This window comes from Neophocaena asiaeorientalis, unplaced genomic scaffold (genome assembly GCF_003031525.2).
Source record: "Neophocaena asiaeorientalis asiaeorientalis breed wild unplaced genomic scaffold, Neophocaena_asiaeorientalis_V1.1 scaffold801, whole genome shotgun sequence".
Classification (NCBI taxonomy): Eukaryota; Metazoa; Chordata; class Mammalia; order Artiodactyla; family Phocoenidae; genus Neophocaena; species Neophocaena asiaeorientalis.
This window is the reverse complement of record NW_020174376.1, coordinates 224966-247327: the sequence shown is the minus strand read 5'-3', so window position 1 is coordinate 247327 and position 22362 is coordinate 224966. Positions and strand designations below refer to the sequence as shown.

Sequence of the window (22362 nt, the reverse complement as noted above, 5' to 3'; positions counted from 1 at the left end):
GCTGAAAGCCTTCCCGCTAAATTCTGGAACAAGACAAGGATGCCCATTCTCGCTACTTCTATTCAACACAGTATTAGAAGTCCTAGTCACAGCAGTCACACAAGAAAGAAATAAAAGGCATCCAAATCGGAAGGGAAGAGGTAAAACTGTCATTATTTGCAGATGACGTGGTACTATATCTAGAAAACCCTAAAGTCTCCACCCAAAAACTATTAGAACTAATAAATGAATTCAGCAAGGTGTAGGATACAAGATCAATATACAGAAATTTGTTGCATTTCTATACACTAACAATAAAATACCAGAAAGTAAAAAAAAAAAAATCCTGCTTAAAATTGCATCAAAAAGAATAAAATACCTAGGAATAAACTTAACTAAGAAGGTGAAAGACCTATACTCTGAAAACTATAAAACATTTATGAAGGAAACTAAAGATGATACAAAGAAATGGAAAGAAATCCTGTGCTCTTGGATTAGAAGAATTAATGTTATTAAAATGGCCATGCTGTCCAAAGCAATCTACAGATTTAATGCAATCCCTATCAAAATATGCATGATATTTTTCACAGGACTAGAGCAAATAACCCTAAAATTCATATGGAACCACAAAAGATCCTGAATTGCCAAAGCAATCTTGAGGAAAAAGAACAAAGCCAGAGGTATAGTGCGCCCAGACTTCAGACTATACTAAAAAGCTACAGTAATCAAAACAGCATGGTACTGGCACGAAAACAGACACACAGATTAATGGAACAGAACAGAGAGCCTAGAAATAGGCTATGGTCAATTAATCTATGACAAAAGAGGCAAGAATATACAATGAAGCAAAAACAGTCTCTTCAACAAGTGGTTCTGGGAAAATTGGACAGCTACATGTAAAACAATGAGATTAGAACATTCCCTCACACCATATACAAAAATGAACTCAAAATGGATTAGCAGACCTAAATATAAGACCTGAAACCATAAAACTCCTAGAAGAGAATATAGGCAGAACACTCTGACTTAATCGTAGCAATATTTTTTTTGGCTCTGTCTCCTAAGGCAAAAGAAGTAAAAGCAAAACTAAACACATGGGACATAATTAAACTTAAAAGCTTTTACACAGCAAGGGAAAATACTGACAAAATGAAAAGACAACCTACACGGTGGGAGCAAATATTTACAGCTGATGTGACCCATAAGGGATTACTATCCAAAATATTATGAACAGCTCATACAAGTCATCATCAAAAAAACAAAGAACCCAATAAATGGGCAGAAGACCTGAAGAGACAGTTTTCCAAAGACATACAGATGGCTAACAGGCACATGAAAAGATGCTCAACATCACTAATTATTAGAAAAACGCAAATCAAAACCACAATTAGGTATTACCTCACACCTGTCAGAATGGCTATCATCACGAAGTCTACAAATAACAAATGTTGGAGAGGATGTGAAGAAAAGGGAACCCTCGTACACTGTTGGTAAGAATGTAAATTGGTGCAGCCACTATGGAAAACAGTACGGAGGTTCCTCAAAAAACTAAAAATAGAACTACCATATGATCCAGCAATTCCACTCCTAGGTATATATCTAGAAAAAATGAAAACACTGATTCGAAAAGATACATGCACCCCAATGTTTATAGCAGCACTATTTACAATAGCCAAGAGATGGAAGCAACCCAAGTGCCCATCAACAGACGAATGGATAAAGACGATGTGGTATATATATATGTATATATGTATACATACATACACACAGAGAATGAACTACTACTCAGCCATAAAAAAGAATGAAATTTGCAGCAACATGGATGGACCTAGAGGGTGTTATGCTTAGTGAAATAAGTCAGACAGAGAAAGACAAATACTGTATGATATCACTTATATGTGGAATCTAAAAAGTAATACAAATGAACGGATATGAAAAACAGAAACATGCTCACAGATATAGGAAACAAACTTGTGGCTACCAAAGGGGGCAGAGGAAAGTGGGGAGGGACAAATTAGGGGTATGGGATTAACAGATACAAACTACTATGTATAATATAGATAATCAACAAGGATATATTGTATAGCACAGGGGATGATACTCATTACCTTGTAATAACTTATAATGGAGCATAATTTACAAAAATACTGAATCATTTTGCTGTACACCTGAAACTAATATTGTAAATCAACTATACTTCAATTAAAAAACAAATAGAGGGGCTTCCCTGGTGGCGCAGTGGTTGAGAGTCTGCCTGCCGATGCAGGGGACACGGGTTCGTGCCCCGGTCCGGGAGGATCCCACATGCCGCGGAGAGGCTGGGCCCGTGAGCCATGGCCGCTGAGCCTGCGCGTCCGGAGCCTGTGCTCCACAACGGGAGAGGCCACAGCAGTGAGAGGCCCGCGTACCGCAAAAAAAAAACCCAAAAAGAACCAAATAGAATGCACCTCTTGTAGACAGCATGCAGTTGAGTCTGGTAATCAATCTCTGATTTCTAATTTGAAGGTTTACTCCATTTATATTTAACATAATTACTGACATGGCTGAATTGGGATTTACCATTCTGCTATTGGTTTTCTGTTCATCTCATCTGTTTTTTGTTTCTCCATTCTTTCTTGCCTTCCTCCCTTTTAATTTCTCCATTGACTTTATAGCTTTCTCTCTTTGCATTATTTTTAAAAAAAATAGACCTTAGTTTTAGAGCAGTTTTAGGTATACAGTAAAACTGAATTAAAAGAACACAGCGTTCCTATATACCCCCTGCCCCACACAGACACAGCCTCCCCCCTACTATCAACATCGAGCCACAGTGGTACATTTGTTATAATCAATGAACCTACACTGATGCATCATTATCATGCAAAGTCCACAGTTTACATTAGGGTTCACTCTTGGTGTTGTACATTCTATGGATTTGGGCAAATGTATAATGACATATATTCACCGTTACAGCATCATACTGAATAGTCTACTGGCCCCCAAAATCCTGTGTTTTGCCTATTCATCCCTCCTTTTCCTCTAATCCCTGGCAACCAATGACCCTTTTACTCTCTCCATAGTTTTGCATTTTCCAGAATGTCATGTAGCTGGAATCATATAGTATGTAGCCTTTTCAGGTTAGCTTCTTTCACTTAGTAATACGCATTTAAGGTTCCTCCATGTCTTTTTATGTCTTGATAGCTCATTTGTTTTTAGCAATGAGTATTATTCCATTGTCTGTATGTACCACAGTTTATCCATTTGCCTACTGAGGGCATCTTGGTTGCTTCAAAATGTTGGCAATTATGAATAAAGCTGCTATAAACATTTGTGTGCAATTTTTGTGTGGACCTAACTTCAACTCATTTTGGTAAATACCAAGGAGCATGACTGCTTGATAGTATGGTAAGAGAATGTTTAGTTCTGACAAACTGTCTTCCAAAGTGTCTGTACCATTTTACATTCCTACCAACAATGAACGACAGTTCCTGTTGCTCCATTATCCATGTCAGCATTTGGTGTTATCAGTATTTTGGATTTTGGCCATTCTTATAGGGGTGTAGTGGGATCACTGTTGTTTTAATTTGCAATTCCCTAATGACACATGATGCTGGGCATCTTTTCATATGCTTATTTCCCCTCTATATAATCTTATTTGGTGAGGTGTCTAAGGTCTTTTACTCATTTTTAAATTGGGGTGTTTAGGGACTTCCCTGGTGGCGCAGTGGTTAAGAATCTGCCTGCCAACGCAGGGGACACGGGTTCGAGCCCTGGTCCGGGAAGATCCCACATGGCGAGGGGCAACGAAGCCCCTGTGCCACAACTACGGAGTCCGCGTGCCACAACTACTGAAGCCCAAGTGCCTAGAGCCTGTGCTCTGCAACAAGAGAAGCCACCGCAATGAGAAGCCCACGCACCACAACAAAGAGCAGCCCTCACTCAACGCAACGAGAGAAAGCCCGTGTGCAGCAACGAAGACCCAACACAACAACAAAATAAATAAATAAAATTGGGGTGTTTAATTGAGGCATTACTTCACTATCTCTGGGACCCACTTTCAAATGCGAAGGTGACAACAATTCATATCACTGTTCTTCTGTGTGTAATATGTACTTTATCTCTGGCTGCTTTTAAGATTCTCTTTTTCTTTTGTTTTCGGCAGTTTGACTATGATGTCTCTATGCTTGGTTTTCACTGTATTTAAAACCTGCTTAGTTAGGGCTTACTGCTATTTCTAAATTTCTAAATTTGTGTTTCACAGATCTGGGGAACATTTCAGCCATTATTTCTTCAATTTTTTTTAATGGCCCCTTCTCTCTCTTTATTCTCTCCTACTGGTATTCCAATTGTACATAAGGTAGACCTTTTTACATTGTTCCACAGGTCATTGAGGCTCTTCATTTTTAACCAATCTTTTTTTTTTCTTCAGACTGGCTTATTTCAAGTAAACCAACCCTTTCTCCTGTCATTGCCAATCTGCTATTAATCTCATCCAATTAAAAAAAATTGAAATATAGTTGATGTACAATATTATGTTAGTTTCAGGTGCATTACAGTGGTTTGACATTTGCATACATTATGAAATGATCACCATCATAAATCTGGTAACCATCTGTCCCTACACAAAGTTATCACAATATTATTGACCACATTTCTTATGCTGTATATTACACCCCCGTGGCTTTATTTATTTTATAACTAGAGGTTTATAGCTCTTAATCCCCTTCACCCATTTCCCCTTTCCAACCTCCCTCTCCTGTGGCAACCACCCGTTTTTTTGTCTGTATCTATGAGGCTGGTTTGATTTTTAAACTTCAGATATTGTATTTTTCAGTTCCAGAATTTTTTGTGCATAGTTTCTACTTCTCTGAGATTTCTTACTTTTTCATTCATTACAAGTATATTTTCCCCTATGCCCTTGAGCATAGAAATAAGCTGCTTTAAAGTCCTTATCCGCTAATTTCAACATCTGAGTCATCTTCGGGTTGGTCTTCATTGATTGCTTTTCCTCTTGAGTATAAGTCACATTTTCTTTCTTCTTTTTTCCCATACGTATAGTAGTTGAGGACTGAATCCCAGACTTTTTGAATGGTTATGTTGTAGAGATTATGAATTCCGTTTTGTTCCTCTAAAACGTACTGATTTTTCATTTTAGTTAGTTTTCATTTGTCTAGAACGAAAATTCAAATTTCTGTTTCCTTTGCATTGAGCAGTAGCTGGATTATCCATTCAGTTATTTTAGCTCTATCGAGGGTGCTTGGAGTCGATCCTGTATATCTTAGTAGTCTGCCAGAGATTTGGGCAGGCTGTATACAATTAGGGCTCCTCCTCCGTGGTTCTCTCCTGGGATATCTTCTCAGGTTTCAGTTGCTACAGTCACCCTGAACTCAGTTCTCTCCTTCCTCATCCGATAAGACTGGTTTCTATCCAAGTTTTACCCACCTCCATATTACAGCAAGTGCAGCCTGCCCATGGGTGAAAAGCTATAAAAAAAAACCAGGAAACCTTTTCAAATGACCACTATTCTCTTTGCTACAGTGGAAACAGCATTGGAAGTGGGAATTTTAGGGCCTGTATTAACATCCTAGCCTGGCCACTTTCTAGCTATGTTTACTTTGGGTTAGTTCTCAGACACCATTTCCTCATTCTAAAATGGTAATAAGAATGTTTGCTTCACGGGGTTGTTAGAGTACCAAGTGAGATCATACATGAGATAAGGAAAATAGGCTCAGAGGGGCTAGATGATGTCCTATCTAAGTGGTAGGAGTAACTGGTTACTCCAGATCTGTCCATGCTTTTTCTGCTATGCCATATTGCTTCCATCTTTCTAATGACTACCAGCTCCACCTTTCCCTCCCAAAGACACCTCCAAGTACCTACCATGATCTAATTACCAAACTGAGCACCAAGAACACAGTAAGCCAAAGTCCTTGCCCTCAGGAAGTTCCAAGTACCGTTCCCTTCTTATATAAGTGTTGACTGCCCTACAGTCTAGGTCTGATTTTGGTCACTCTCAGGGCCTTCAGATAGCTGTTTTGTTATATTCTGTCCAGTCTGTAATTGTTATCTGTAGGAGGGGTTGGTCTGATACAACCTACTCTGCTGTTACCAGAAGCAGAACTGCTATTTATGGATGTTTGGCTTTGCCGTCTAGCTGCTCAGTCTGTTTTTATGCCATGATATTTGGAGAAATTAAAAAACTATGCTGTCCCACTGCCCCCATCCTCCCAAAATCATGTGCTATTTATTTTAATAATAAATGAAATAAAATACTGACTAGAATCTTTCTATTACTCAGAATCTTTGTCCAGATTTCTTTTGCATCTAAAGGGCAACAATACTTGGTCTGAATTTAATTGCTCGAGAGTTAGGGACCGGTAGTGTAGTAGTATAACGACTCTCCTCCCACCCCTCCATACCTGATGTTTTCTTGGCTATACCCTGATCAGGTAATGCTCCAAATTTCCGATGCTGTTCATACCAGTCATTCACTGTCATAGATGCCAGACTTGGATAACCAGCTCCAAATACTCTGCAAGAATCACACTGCATTTAGAAAAGTAAACATAAAGAGCTCTATTAAAAAGCCTCTTCTCTTTAGTGATAAAGCCTGTGTCTGTTTCATCCTTGCTCCCCTACCCAGCTATCTTCTGAGGATTTGTGAAAACTCCTGTTAGGATATGTAAAATGAGGCATCCAGGAAGGAGAATTAAAGGCAAGAGCTTTCATGAGAAGATACATAGCCCAGAATCATCTCCCAGTAAGCAATCCTGGAGGCTAATGCCCCACAGAGGAGTGATGATACGATGGAAGGAGTATTTATACTTGGAGGGTATAAAAGATACACAGAGGAAGAAGACTCTTCTGCCACCCTACGGAAAAGCATCCCAAAACTCAGAATTAAAACCTAGATAGGCAAACATGTCCTTTTGAGAACTGTAGCTCAAGGAAACAGTGGGAAACAATTTTAAGGTCTACAATTCTCCCTTAGATTCTTTTCTTCTTTCTGTTTTTAATTAGTTAATTCATTAATTTTTGTTGGTTTCCTTTCTAGCCTATTTTCAAGCTCGAGTTTGTGAGGGAAATGTCTGATGAAGACAGACAGAGAAAGTATCAGAGGAGATACCTCTGATGGAAGAACAGCCTCCCCAGGTGAAGCCATTACCTTCTGTTACTCATGCACTGTAAATGAACCATAAAAGCAGGGGGCTTGAAAAGGCAACCCACTTTTTAATACTACCTACTTGGCTTGGGCCATGTTCCGAGTGAGAACAAACGGTTTCATTGGAGGCCTGTCCTGACGAGATGAGTGAGAAGTTGATGCCTAAAAAGGAAATTAATTATCAGAAGTGTACTTGTCGTTCTGCCCACCCCACTATGCAGGCTCTTATGTCTTTAGGTGCTTGAAAAGCCCTATTTATCAGTCTCTAAGATATATTTGCAGAATACTAATGGTGGAGGTTGGTTAGCTCTTCTGAGGTGGCCCAAGTATCTTGCTGGAAAGGGAGCAAGAGAAAGCTCTCCCAGGAATCATTTCGCCACAAGTGAAAAATTACTTGACTTTAAAATACTCCCCTCCAAAGAGGAAGATTCCAAAGCCTTCTTCCATGTTCCATCTAAAACCCTTGAGCTGAATTTGAAGCCCCTTTCCTTAGCCTGGCCTTCAGTGCTAAAGCTGAATTATGAAGACCCTTCTGCTAAAACCCTGTCCAATGTAATTTTGCTATTAATTGTCATGAGCTCCCTAGGGTGTTTTAGAACTGTAGCTGAAATGCAAGGGGGGAAGAATGGGTTAGTATCTTTCATATATAGGTGCACAGAAATGTTTCAAGGAAACTTGGCTGTCCAGGGGCACACCAAAACAAACGATGGTCAAGAAAAATGTTCACTTGGTTCTAAACTCCATCACTTCCAGAGCCAATCCCAATACCAAATGAGACAGCATAAAAACAAAGAACTAAGGAGATGGGAGGATCCAGAGGAGTCCAGCCTCCTGATGATTGAAAACCACTCATCTAGATATGCCCAAGGGGCCTTAAGGCTTTAGAATACTAATTGTTCATTCTTTGATCCCTTCACACAGAGAAACTAGGTTGATGTTACCCTGAGGCAAAAGCTCCTGGGCTAATTAGTGCAAATCGAATTAGCAAGAGGTTTCTCTGAGGACTTAAATGCCTGTGACTAGCTGATAAATTCAACTCAATTCATGTTATATGCTGAACCAAAAAATAAGTGGCAGCAAAGCCTAATATTTTGAAGTAGCAGCTCCAAAACACAGTTATGATCTTCAGGGACAGCCAAAGTGGGGTTACACCAAGTTTTCTTTACCAATATGCCCGACATTTTGTGCAGAGATGTCCTTGCTGTGTTTCATACTTGGGTGACCTAAGGTGTGAGGGTGTATCATTGTGTAATGTTAAATCCTGGTTTCTCCCCCAACCTAAACACATTCCATGTCTTTTGCTTTATCTTCTGTTTACTCTTTTCTCTCTCTTCTCCAGTTACACTCTTCTTCTTCATTCCCATCCTATCCCTCTTCCTGTTTATTACAGTCAAGCACAGGTTTTCAAGGCCCACCTCCCTATGCCTTCCTTCAGGAGTCATGAGTGCTCACAGCCCAAACCAATTTTCACTTCAGAGAAGCCTCCTTCCCTCCTGGCATGTCACAAAATTACAAAAGACTGGAAGTGTGTTACAGGTTAGAAAGCACTGGGGAACGATACTATAAACCAGAAAGAAAGCTATCCTAGTGAACCTTCAGCCTTCCTCCACTAATCTTAATAAGAACAATGATTTTACGGAGACTTAAAAGGATTTTAATTCAATTACTCTCTTGTAGAAGATTCAAATCTCTGACAGTAGCTTTTTTAGGGATATAGGCAGTGACCAGGCTTACCTCTTTTGAAGAGTCTTTTCCTCTCAAGATCTTTATCTCCTGGTCAATGCTCTCAATCTCTTCTAAGCTGATACCAATCCACCTTCGAAGGTGAAGGAGGTAATATTCACGAACACACTCATCATCTGCTTGACCACTTTCCACAGCAGATTTCAGTGCAGACAACCTATGCTCCACCTCCTTCTTCTGCTTGTATCTGTTCCACAGAAACGCATTAGCCATGAACTTAAAAATAAAGAGGTGTTCCTTCAAAAGAAGGCCACAATACAATTTTACCTTTACAAATGACCAGATACACCGATTTCCATTTAGGCAAAAATACAGATTCTATACCTCAGAATTTGCCACCAAGGCAGTTCTCTTAAGACTACAAGGTAAGGAAGGGATCAGCAGAAGCTGAGAAATACATCCTGAAACCAGAAAAATATCGAAGTAACCTGATCTGAGCAACTCTTCCCATCATATTTTGAGATGGGAGTGCCTTAGTAACTTTATGACATCAACCTTTACTAGGTTGGGTGCTTAGTATATACAATGTCCACTTGGGAATTACAGCTTCAAATGGTCATAGAATCTTAGGGGTCATTTACCTGCCATTGATGCAGGAATTCCTTGTGAAATAGCCTAAAAAATGGTCATCTCTTCTTTTCTTCTGGGCAAAACATTTCCAGCTCCTCTAACTCATCCTAGTATAATTTGAAGACTCATATCCACCCTGCCCGCCCTTTTCAAGATGCATTCTAGTATGTCATCTATCACTCATTGGACAACTATTTACCGAGTACCTATTGTGTGACAGGTACTGTTCTCAGTGCTTGAGACACAACAGTGCATACAAGAAAGTCCTTGCTCTCCTGAAGCTTTCATTCTAGTGTGAGAAGACAGACAAAAAGAAATAGATGAGTCAGGTGGTGGTGAAGTGCTCTGAAGAAGCAAAAAAAGCAAGGTAAAGTGGATAGAGTGATGGTGCGAAAGTACGGGTGATCAGGAGAGACTTCTTTGAAGAGATGACATCTGAGCACAGACTTCAAGGAAATAAGGATGGAAGCCATGCCGGTATCTGAAACAGTGTTCTAAGGGGGAAAAGCAAATATGAAGGTCCTGGGGTGGGAGAGTGCTGGCCTGACATGGTTGAGAAATAGCAAGGAGGTCAGTGTGGCTGGCATGGCGTGAAGAATAATAGGAAGTGAGGTCAGAGAGATAGCCAGGGCCATAATTTGTAGAATCCTGTAGGCCAAGAATACACGAAATATCAAATGTCATGATATTTTGAGAAGAGAAAGCCACTGGAAGCTTTAAAGTAGAATACATGAAATGAACTTTTTTTTAATGGACTACTCTGTTGTGTGTAGACTGTGGGGGGTGGTGGGAGGCAAGGGTGGAGCAGGAAAGTCAATTAAGAGGATATTGCCACAATCCAGGCGAGAGACAGCGACTTGAAATAGGGAGGTGGTGAGATGTGGACATAATTAAAATATAACAGTATTTGTTGGTTTATTGGATGTAAGGTCTTGAGGCAAAGAAAGGAATCAAGGGAAAACTCCACAACTTCCAAGAGAAGTATCTTGAAATATCTACGTCTGGAACCCCACTCTAGACCTCCAGAATCAGATGCTCCTCTGTGGGTGTTCACCCAAATCTGAAGTTCTTAACCTGAGGTCCACGGACAGAGTTTGGAGGGAGGGCTGTTCTTGAACTCCCCCAAATTTTGTATAGAATTCTACGTGTATGTTTCTTCTTCTTTTTTATTTACTGGGGAGAGGTTAAGGAGGTCCATGACCCACAAAAAGTCAAGAACCTCCGCTCTGGAAACATTCTTTATTATAAAAACTTTTAGGCTCTCCTGCTCCTTTTAATCAACAAGTGGGCCCTTTATGTAATGTTACAAATAACTGTCACAGCACCATCATAGGTGGCCTTCTGAGTAAAACACTACACAGGTCAATTCCTAGTTCATGAATGCTATTACAGATATCACTTGAGAACGTTTAACTCTGGTGCCACTCGGTTCCTGTGCTTCCTTTCCCATCCTCTGCATGCATGTGGTCTAGTCACACTCTCTGGTCTTTCCTTCTTCTCTACTTCCTTTGCTTCTATGACTTTGCTCCTAGTCATCTTTGGGACTTCTAAGTTCCTGAACTCCTATTCTTTGAGGCCAGTGTTTTTTAGACCTTTCTGTCTTAGCAGAAGAGCCCTTTCTTCTTATGAGAGCTTATTTGGAACTCCAGAAAGTAATAAAAGATAAAATCTGCCTTGGTTAAATCAGAGGAGGGCTCCCAACATGCCCCCTACCCAGGCACTGTGGTGGAATCTTAGGGCTCGAAGGAACAGATTGTAAACCACTGTCCTAGACCTTTGTCACTGTTCTAGATTTCCTATGGTGAGCCACTGCATGCAAACACTCCCTATCACCCTAGAATCCCCCAGTGCTTGTCACCCTTCTGACTCTGGGCCACTTTCATCATTCATTCCCCTTTTCTGTTCCCAAGCTGCTGAAGAGAGGTAACGAACTACAAATTTGTGTCAGATGAGTCAACTACAAATTCATATGATCAAACTTCAGCGGAACGGTCACTCTTGTTCAGCTATCTTTTTGCTCACCTTTTGTGGATTCCATGCCAACATCATGCTCACCAGATGGCCAGCCAATGTAGAAATTCAATTTCCCTTTTTCCCTTAAAATCTCTATAGCTTCACCTTTCCTCCTCTCCTCTTGCCTTTAAGGAGCTAATGTTGTCTTTACCATTCCACTTTGGCTATCAATCCTGTCCCCACCCACACTCTTCCAAGCCTCACTCAATCAATCATCCTCCCTGTCATTAGCCGTTACAATTTTTCACCCTACTGGTGCCTTTCCCCTATCCTAGAAACACCTTCCCTCAATCCATGTTCTGCCTTTTCAAATGACCACTCTTCTCTCTTTTCTAAACAGCACTAGAACTGGGAATTTGAAGACCTGAGTTTAAAGCCTGGCCACTTACCAGCCATGTAACTTTGGACAAGTCAGTACTCAGAGCCCATTTCCTTATTTCTAAAATGGGATAATATCTGCTTCATGGGGCTGTTAAGAGGACCAAATGAACAATATTCATGAAAGTGCTTTGTAAGCAGCAATATACTGCTATCTGATGGGAAAATTGAGGTTAAGGGGGGCTAGATGATGCCCCATCTACTAGGTGGCAGAAATTGGACTGGTCACCCCAGGTCTGACTCCAAAGCCCAGGCTTTTTCTGCTATACCATATTGTTTCCATCTTTCTGATGACCACTCTATCTGTCCTTCCCAAAGATACCTCAAGGACCTACTATGATCCAATTACTGGTTGGGTACCAAGGATATAATGATATAATTAGGATACTAAGGATATAATTAGTCAAGGTCTCTGACCTTTAGAAGTTCCAAGTCTAGAAAATAACAGATTGTTATGGCCTGATAAGTAACATAAACTAAATGCTACAGTATCTGGGAGGGGAGACAGGTAGAGAGAAGCTTCAAAGAGGACATGACATTTGTCCTCTCTCTTCCCCAGGCTTCTTTCTATAAGTACTTTTACCTGTACCTTGTTGAGTCTCTTACCTCTGCTCTTTCTTTCCTCTTCCTTCTCCCTTAATTTGCCCCAAGGTTTTATCCTTGGCTTTTTTTTCTCTACATGTTTTTTCTTGGCAAACTATCCACACCCAGCGACACTCCTGAATTTTTAGCACTAGCAGCAAAACAGTCTGATAAGTTTTAGTTACACATTTCCATCTGTCTATGGACATGGCTGTCCAGCTGTCACTTTAGGACCTAAATTCAGTAAATCTAAAACTAGACTCATTACTTACCCAGCTTCTACTTCTCCATTTCTGTCAAAAGAATGTAGGTACAGGGCTTCCCAGGTGGCGCAGTGGTTGAGAGTCCGCCTGCTGATGCAGGGGACGCGGGTTCGTGCCCCGGTCCGGGAAGATCCCACGTGCCGCGGAGCGGCTGGGCCCGTGAGCCATGGCCACTGAGCCTGCACGTCTGGAGCCTGTGCTCCGCAACCGGAGAGGCCACAACAGTGAGAGGCCCGCGTATCGCAAAAAAAAAAAAAAGAATGTAGGTACAGTTAATCAAGACTTACACTTACACCTCAAAGATGGGAATTAGAGTAGAGAAGATACGTGAAGAAACAGGTTTTGAGGGAGAGAGAGGACATACCATTTAGGTGTTTTATGTCGGATGGCCTCACTGTGTAAAGTCATGAGGTGGGGGATGGAGGACTTACAGAAATTAAATAAGGATTTGAACAATTTGTTTTCTAATCATATAAATGCTTCTTGCAAAAGTAATATCTCTGATAGTTGTAACTTCATTTTTATCACTTCTTCCCAGCTGAAGTACTATTATAACACGTTAACTTGTCTTTCTGCCCCCCTCTTCATTTTCAATGTTCCATACACATCACTTCCTTACAGTCCTCCAACCATACTACTCTTAGCTTCTGCCAAATCAGACTATTCTCCATTTCCTGTACATACCTCCAACTACCCTGCCTTGGGCTTTTGCTCATGTTGTTCCCCCCTGCTTGTCAAGAATAAATATTTTTTGAGCACCTTCTATATACCAAGCCCTGTGCTAGACATACCACACAGAGAACAAGAGAGAAATGGCTACTGCTCTCATGGAGTATACATTCTAGTAGGGGAGAAAGACAAAGCCCAGAAAGACAGATAAATGAAGAGCATTCCACGCAGTGAGAACAACATGTACAAAGACTCTGTAGAAAGAAAGAACTGGATCAGTTCGGAACTGAAAGAAGGCTATTATGGCAGCAGTCTAGTGAACAAGGGGAGTATATGATGTATGAGGAGACTGGAGAGAGGCCGATGCCAGATCATCCAGGTCTTTATAGTTAATGGCTTGGATATTTCAGGTGAGAGATGCTGGTGGCCTAGATGAAGGTATGATAGTGGAGAAAGAGAGAAACAGAAGGACATAAGGTACATTTTGTAGCTAGAACTGGCAGGCCTTGTTGATGGACTGGATGTGGCAATTCAGAAGGGAGGAACTGAAGCTAACTCCTAGGTTTCTAGCTTAAAACCTGGGTGAGTGGTGGTCTGTTTATTGAGATGGTAAAGACATGAGTGTGGGGGCACATCTGGGGATTAAAAAGCCAGCAGTTCAATTTAGGGCATGTTAAGTTTGAGATGTCTGTGAAACATCCACGTATGGTGTTCAAAGTCAGGAGAGGTCTGGGTTAGTGATATAAATATGGGAGCCATTAGCGAAAAGATAGTGTTGGTATCTCGTCTGTCAGGCATAAAAAAAAAAAAAAAAAATCAAAGATCAAGCTTTCTGGGCTTCCCTGGTGGCACAGTGGTTGAGAGTCCGCCTGCTGATGCAGGGGACACGGGTTCGTGCCCCGGTCCGGGAAGATCCCACATGCCGCGGAGCGGCTGGGCCCGTGAGCCATGGCCGCTGAGCCTGTGCGTCCGGAGCCTGTGCTCCGCAACGGGAGAGGCCACAACAGTGAGAGGCCCGCATACAGAAGAAAAAAAAAAAAAAAGATCAAGGTTTCTAACCAAAGAAATGCAAATCAAAACAATGAGGTATCTTTCCTGCTTGCCCATCTGGATTTTCTAAGTGTTGCCATTCAGTACTGTTGCAGTGAGACATACTTTGAAACTTTGTTATTGTGGAAAGCAATATAATTACCATCAAGAGTCAAAATATTCAAACCTTTTGATTTAGGCACTGGTCCTTCTAGAAATCTGTCCTACAGGAACAGTGACAGATGCAGTAATGTTTCCTCATAACATTACTTAGAATAGCAAATAAAAAATCAACCCATAAACAGGCTAAGCATTTGACAATAAAAGATTAGTTTAAATAATTATGATATGACTGTAAGCTGGAATACTATTTAACCATTAAATACCATGGCTTCAAAAGACATGGGGAAATCAAAACAGGATGTTAGGTTTAAAAAAAGGATAAAAAACTATATTTATGGTATTCTTCCAAATTTATTAACTAAAATAACTATGTATCTGGAAGGAAATACATCAGATAGTTAACAAAGCTCATCTGAGTGCTAGGATGAAGACTTATTTTTAATTTAAAAACTGTTCTGTTTTCCAACTTTCTACAATGAGTATTATTACTTTTACATTCAGGCTAACCTGTAATTTGCATTTTTAATTTGCATCCTTCTAGTCTCACCTCAAATGCTACTACATTCGGAAACCTTTTCCTTAACCCTCCAACCAGATGTGATCACTCCCTGGTCTTTGTCCACAACACCATTTGTATCTCTCTAGTGCATTTACAGTCTTTTTTTTTTGTGGATATATTACGATTATTTGGATACCAAATTCACTGTTTAAACTACCTGTTATATGCCAACGGGCTGCCCCTACCTTCTCACAAAGGACATGATACTGAATTCCACTTCATATCAGTCTATCCCATTTCCTCAAAAATCATTCTCTGTCACTCACCAGCTCTTAACCATACTTTATTATTCTTTAAAGCCCTTACCACCTAAAATCACATTTTTATTTACTAGCTTACTGTCTGTCTCCTCCACCAAAACAGGAGCTCCATGAGGGCACGGACTTTGTCTGGGTCTCCATTACTTAGCACACAGTAAAGCCTCAATAAATATGCTAAATGATTCAATCAATTTTCAGCTCTCTAGACCAGGCCTCTCCACTGAGCTTCATGCTACAGATACCTTGACTTGGATGTCTCCTAGGCACCTTAAATGCAACATGTCTCAAAATACAATTCATACTCTCCCCTGTCTGTTCTTCCTCTTCTACTCCCCCATCTCAATGAGTTCCACAGCCACCCACCTACATCAGAAACATGGACACCTTCCCTGCTGCTTCATTCTACCCTACCTGTCACAACCAATTGATCGTTTTCTGCAGATTCAACCCTATAAATAAATATATCCCCTCCATCCCTTCTGCCATTGCAGTAGTAAAGTCTCATCACCTCTGTGACCTAACTGGATCTAATTTCTCCCTCAGAATGCTTCCTAACTGCTGCTAGAGTACGCTAGTTAAAATGCAAATATGACATTGCTACTCTTCAAGGAAAAAAAAAAAACCTCCAGTGGATCCCTAGTCACCAAACAAATCTCAGGCTCTTTAGCATGGCCTAATAATAGGTAACATTTATAGAATATTTACTATGTAACAGATACTGTGCTGTTTTATGTGGTTTATTTTATTAATGCCCCTTAACCCTATGAGATAGGTACCGCTGTTACTTAGACTTCACATATGAGGAAACCTGAGGCTCAGACAGGTTACGTAAGTTACCCAAAATTCAATGGCTTATAAGTAAAGCTGGGTCTCAAACCCAGGTCTCTCTTTCCACGACCTGTACTCAGCTACAAAGATACGACAGTAGCTGACTTTTGAGTGCTTACTGTATCAGACAATGTGGTAAGAGCTTTTTATGCATTTCTCTTCTATCTTATAGGACCTATGATTATCCAATTTGCCATCTGGGGAAATTAAGGCACTGAGGGATTAAGCAGCCTACCCAAAATCAGAATGATTAAATTTTGGAGCTGGGATTCAAACCCCCTTCCCAAGTTCTCAGGAACAATGTCATTCTTTCACCTTCCTCACACCCCAAGCTCTCCTTGGTTTGAACCCTACAACATTCTTCAGCATCATTCTTTCCCCTTCTTCACCACCCACTTTGTGTTCTAGCATCACCTAATCGCTTACGGTTGTTCCCCACCCCAGCACTGTGGTCTTCAATGTCCCTGTAGCTTTACTAATGCTATTATCTCTGCTGGCTAAAGCCCTCCTTTCTTCTTCCTCTAGATGATACTCCTATGCATCCTTAAACAACTCATCACAGGAGTCACCTCGTCCAGGGAGCCTTCTCCTCTCTCCTGCTCCCTCTTTGGTTAGGTGCCCCTCCTGTCTGCTCTCCCGATACCTTGTGCATTTCCCTATCACATCATTTTATAATTTATACTGTTTCTATGCCTCTTTCCCTCACCACACTGTATGCTCCTCCAAGGCAGACACCACCCATATCCATACAAACGCCCATACTCAGTTTGAATCCCCGGTGCCTAGCATAGCTCCTAAACACTGTGAGCACTGTTTTTAAAAAACTAAACTAAGAGAGTAAGCAAGGTGTTCAAGGTCACATAATGAAGCTATGCAGTACTAAGATTAGTTCAGGATGTTATACACCTGATCCAGTACTGTTAGAACAGAGTTTCTCAATCAATTGACCATAAATGGACTATAGCTACAAGATATTTGTGCCCTTCAGAGATACTTACCTCACTGTACCATGTGAGTATTGCTATGCTGTGATGTGGGAGAGACTGGGAGACACTCTGCTAAACTACATTGCTGTTGCTGGCAACCATAAGGTGCTAGGGGTCTGACAGTTAGGTATGGTCATTTCAACCAAGGCGGAGGCTTCTTGAAAAACTCAGGAGTTTGCTATCACCAGGGCCTATGCTAAATAAGAACCCAAAGAGTGACACACACCATTTTTTCCCCCCCCCCCAGAAAAAAAAACATGCACCCCTCCCCGCCAACAGCACTGCCATTGGGCAGTCTTCAAATGACCCACCTCTCTATTTTAGCCTGTCTCTGAGATGCCATAGCAACGAGGCTAGGATAGGCCATGGAGGAATCAGCAGTGTTATTTTCAGCAGAGTTGGCCTTGGTTTTGGGCAGCTCAAACTCTGCCACATGATAGTATCGGCACTGAGTTAAGTAGTTTAAAAAGTGTTCTCGAGCCCACTGCAAATTATCTAGACGCTTGCTGGGGTTGACTTGTTTCATGGCGAATGCTCCTTGAAATGCTGGCACCATCAGGTACTTCAGATCGCTGGAGACAATCTCTTCCAAATCTTCATTTCGGCTGGAAAGAGCAAAGAGGAGGCTGTGAAGTCTGGCTGGGCATTCAAACTGTGGCCCTGGCTTCCTGGGGGAGGGAAGGGCTGGGGTGTGGGTGGGGGTGTGGGTGGGACAAAGGGAGGAGGCACCGGGAACAGCTGCCAGTTTTCTTCACTGACAGTGGCTGTGCGCTCACACCCAATGCCTATGCAAATAGCCAACACTAGGGAGCACAATCGTGTGATACTAAGTATCTCGGAAGAGAGGTGGAGAATGTAAACAATGTACACAAGGTCGCAGTGGGAAGTGGGAAAGAAAGGCTCCGGGTTTTAAAGGTCTCCTGCACCCAGGATCAATGGTTCCGCCATTGGTAACTATTATTTCCTACGTTCTCAGTCATACTACTCTCTCGCCATACCTGAACAAGTCGAGCTCCAGTAACATTTCGGCAGCCTTCTTCAGGAGGTCCAGTCCCTTGAACACCTTATCTTGGATAATCCGGGAGCCGGTGGGTTCAGTCGCGACTTCCACTTCGTCCAGAAGCTGCTTGCTGGTTTCGAACAGCTCGGGGAGCCGCGGCAGCAGTAACTCGTCTCCGGCTGTTGCCATCTTGGGAAAGGGACGAACACGGGAAGACCTCACTTCCGGCCCTGGGACAGATGGGCTGGGCTGCCAGCAACGAAACCGGAAGGGGCGCAGCATTGGTCCAGCGGCTCCACTGTTAACTAAGCGTCGGACAACTGCCAGAAGCGGCTGTTAGCTAAACCGAGCAACTGTTTCCATAGACTCATTTTACCAGGCTGCCTATTACCGGTAGTAGGCATCTGTTACAGACACACAACGCGCAAACAAGCAAACCCTAGGTGCTGCTTTTCGCGTGGCTACTCGTCGCCGATCCGGATCTGGGCAGTGCCGTAGGCTCTGAAGCGCGGGTGTGACGAGGCTGAATTCGGAGCTAGGGCGGGCGCGAGAGGGTAGGCGCGGGCGCGCCCACGGAGTCGGCCAGGCGTGCGCCTTACCTCGCAAGGCTGTCCCTGGCCTGAAGGGCTGGGGCGGCCAGGGTCGTGCAAGTAGCGCCCCCTTCCGGCTTCCGTACACCCAGCAGCTGGAGCTCTGGGTTCCTCCCAGCCAATCCTCGCCTGCTCTCTTTCCCGTCGCTTCACCCCTCCTACACACACATTTAAAAGTTACTGTTACCAACCCCTTTTACACACACACACACACATTCAAAAGTTACTGTTACCCCTCCTATACACACACACACACACACACACACACACACACACACACTTCCTCTGTGAAAGCTTCCTTGAGCCTCTCTCCCCCGCCAAATGAAAATGTTTTGTGCATCTCTATCAGAACACCTACCACCTTGTATTACAGCTAGTGACTTACAAATCTATCTCCCTTACCGCTATGAGTCTGATTAATTTTTGCACCTCTCCGGCTAGCCCAGTGCCTGGTACTTATTAAGTGCCCAGTGTCATTATATGAATAGAAAAATAAGTGATCGGTTTGGAAAGCAGCTCAATTACGCAGAACTGCGCTGTTCAACACGGTAGCCACTTGCCACATGGGGCTATTGAGCACTTGAACGTGGCTATTTTGAATTGAGATGTGCTTTCAATGTAAAATATACACCGGATTTTGAGAACTTATTACGAAAAAATAATGTAAAACATCACAATAATTTTTACACTGACTACATGTTGAAATGCTAATGTTTTGTATATATTGGGTTAAACATATTATTAAAATTAATTTCACTTGTGTCTTTTCACTTTTATAATGTGCCTACTAGAAAACTTAGAATTACATATTAGGTTCACGTTTGTGGCTAACAGCTACTGTACAGCGCTGATGTAAAAATATAATTCCAGGACTTTGAAAGAAGGGACCTCATTGCTTTGAACAAATCAATATAAATATGTACTGATTACCATAGGACACACCCTGAGTTGTCCTAGGAGATTTAATTTAAGTAAAATGCATGTTGCCTGCCCTGGAAAATAAGCTTTTAAACTAAATGTAGTTTACACTATCATTGAGAAGAAAAAATTTTTCATGTAAAAACAACTAGAGGGCAATATAGGACAGTATATAACTAGGGGATATGTTGTACTGCATAGGTTTCTGGAAACCCAAGAAATGACAAGTCATTTTATGTTAGTAGTCAGAAAGCTTCTTAGACATGACATGCAGTCACAGAATTTCAAAGTTGGAAGAGGATCTCAAAAATCAGAGGAAAAAAACCTGAGATCAGATAAGTGACTTGCCCAACGATTTGTGACAAAGCCAGTGTCTTCTAAGTTCAATTGTTTTTACTCCATCTATCTTAAATTGAGTAGGATTTAAAAAGATGGAGAGGCCTTTCATGTGGGACAGAATGAAGCCCCAAGCTAAACCAGTGCTTGGCAAGAAGGAGAGGAGAGTGGGGCATAAGTGTGGGTTGAAAAAGCTTTCCAGGTGATTCTAATACGCCTTCCCTTGCAACCTGCTTTAGAAGCTGAGAAGGAAAGGAAGCTCTGGTGAATCACCAATTTGATTTGTCTGGTACCTCTAATGAGTCTTGTAAACTGAACTTTCAGGGTCAGCCTTGGCCAAGAATACAAAGAAGAAAGATAGTACTTGTGAAGGAGACTTAGAAACAGTAATTGTGAGACTAAAGATAATTTGTTCCTGCACATTTGCTTGGATTAAGACATAGCTTTACTGTTGCCTAAGAGAAAAAAAAATACGCAGAATTTGAATCTGGTCTTGAACTTTGTAAGCCATTTTTCTCTGGCTTTCAAAATGACAGTCCTCATGAGAATCGCCAGTTACTTTCAGAGTGCATATCATATATTCACATCATCATTTTAAATATTGAATTGCATCTTATTGAGATAATACCAAGATTAAAAAGTGGTTAGAAAAAAGTAATAATAAAAATGAGTCATTTATTGTGTTTCTGTGTGTAAACACTTTATCACATTAAATCCCAGTTGTGTATGAGAGATTTTTTTAAAAAAATCCTAGTTTAGGGGAACCAGAAGGGCCCTTAGAAATCTTGTAAGTATAATGTCACTTAAACTTTTTGTAGTAGCAGAACTCTTTTTCCAAACCAAATTTTAGACAGACCCATAGTTTTTAAAAGGGCTGCTGTGTTTGAAGTAGATACACAGAAGCCTGCCAACTCAGCCCATCTTTTCCCCAACTTGTGCAGTGGCACCCAAGGCACCAAAGCACTTCTGAGGGACTTGAGGGCTCTAAGTAACACAGTATAAAAAGCACTAATCTAGCACAGCCCCCTCATTTAGCAGATGAAGAAACTGAGACCCTGAGAAGTTAGGTAACTTGCCCAAAGTTGCAGAGCTAGGATGACTAACTGGTCAACAGTATATAGAGTGAGTCGGAATGGGGAGAAACTAAAGTCCAGGAAAAGAGTAGAAAGCACTTTAAGTAATCTGTGCATAGCTATAGAAATGAGATGACCTTTCAAGTATTTCCTGTTGTGACTCCCCGATCGAAATGATGGATGTTCATTTGTCATGTTTGGATCAACACAGATTTGTTCTCTTAGATAAATTTTGTGAGTCATGAGAGAAATGGTATAGTAGACCTTTTCCTGCCTGTCCGAATTGCGGCGCTTGGCAATTTAGACCTTCTTTGGTCTACTGCTGTTTTGTCTTGAGTGAGTAATGTTCTACTGTTATTTGTACCTGTAATGCCAGCAATGACACTAGATGAGATCAAACTGTGCACAGTGTAAAGCCAAGAGCAGGCTGTAACTTGCCAAAAATTATATATGGAGTAATGACTTAATCCCTAGTGTTCAAACTATCTTCACTAAGTATTTCTGAGATTTGAATTTGCCTGACTAGTAGCAAGAAGTTCATTAAGCCATGAAAGGAAAAACTCCAGTACAGTGAAGACTGAATTAAATGAAAGATTTAAATTCCTACTTTTATATCCAACTCTGAGGAGTGTGGTAAAACAGTTAAAAACACTCTGGAGACTGATATTTGAGTCCTACCTCTGCTACTGAGTAGCTGTGTGACCTTGCAGAAGTCCCTTCCTTTCCACATTAGTTATGTGCTACCTAAATTCTAGGCACTGGAAATTCAAAGAACAAGACACTGGGTTTGAGCCCTTAAGGGGCCCACAGTTCAATGGGAAAGACCAGTGAACAAATAATCAAATAGGAATTTGGTAAGAATGGAGGGAATAACTTTAGCCCTGAGGGGGGCATTCTGTTAAAGGTCAAACTCCATACCTGACTTTCTGATCCTTTTGACCTGCTGCTGACATCCTTTTCATTCTGTTCACCCATGGATCCTAAGCTCCACCTTTAGCTGACTCTCCTAGTTCTCCAAACTATCATGTCCTCTTAGGCCTTCATGCATTTACATGGGTTGTGCCTTCTGCCTGCAATGTCTTTCTCTCCCTTGTCTGCCTGGCAAATTTATATTTAGTACTGACAACTTAGCTGAAGGATCACTTCCTCCAGGAAGCATTTCCTGATCGTTTACCTGCAGGTGAGGTGCCCTCCTCTTAGCTCTTACAGCACTTTATTCATCTCCTTATGACAGTACTGGACTATGGTTTTCTTTATCCACAGCTGTCTCTCAGTAGCCTGAGAGCTCCTTGAGGTCAGGGAGAGTGTCTTGTTCGACTTTG

At 41.5% G+C, this 22362-nt stretch overlaps 1 protein-coding gene across 1 annotated transcript in view; it reads right to left on the bottom strand.

Moving 5' to 3' along the window:
* IGBP1 (immunoglobulin binding protein 1) overlaps window positions 1-18764 on the bottom strand; it is a 33969-nt gene extending 15205 nt beyond the window's left edge. The window contains exons 1-5 of the mRNA XM_024756345.1: window positions 18122-18764; window positions 17435-17728; window positions 8855-9050; window positions 7203-7282; window positions 6378-6490 (exon numbers count right to left, since the gene is read on the bottom strand). Coding sequence (XP_024612113.1) covers window positions 6378-6490; window positions 7203-7282; window positions 8855-9050; window positions 17435-17728; window positions 18122-18405 — 967 coding nt within the window. The 5' untranslated portion in view covers window positions 18406-18764. The remainder of the gene's footprint in view (window positions 1-6377; window positions 6491-7202; window positions 7283-8854; window positions 9051-17434; window positions 17729-18121) is intronic.
* Window positions 18765-22362: the final 3598 nt, after the last annotated feature.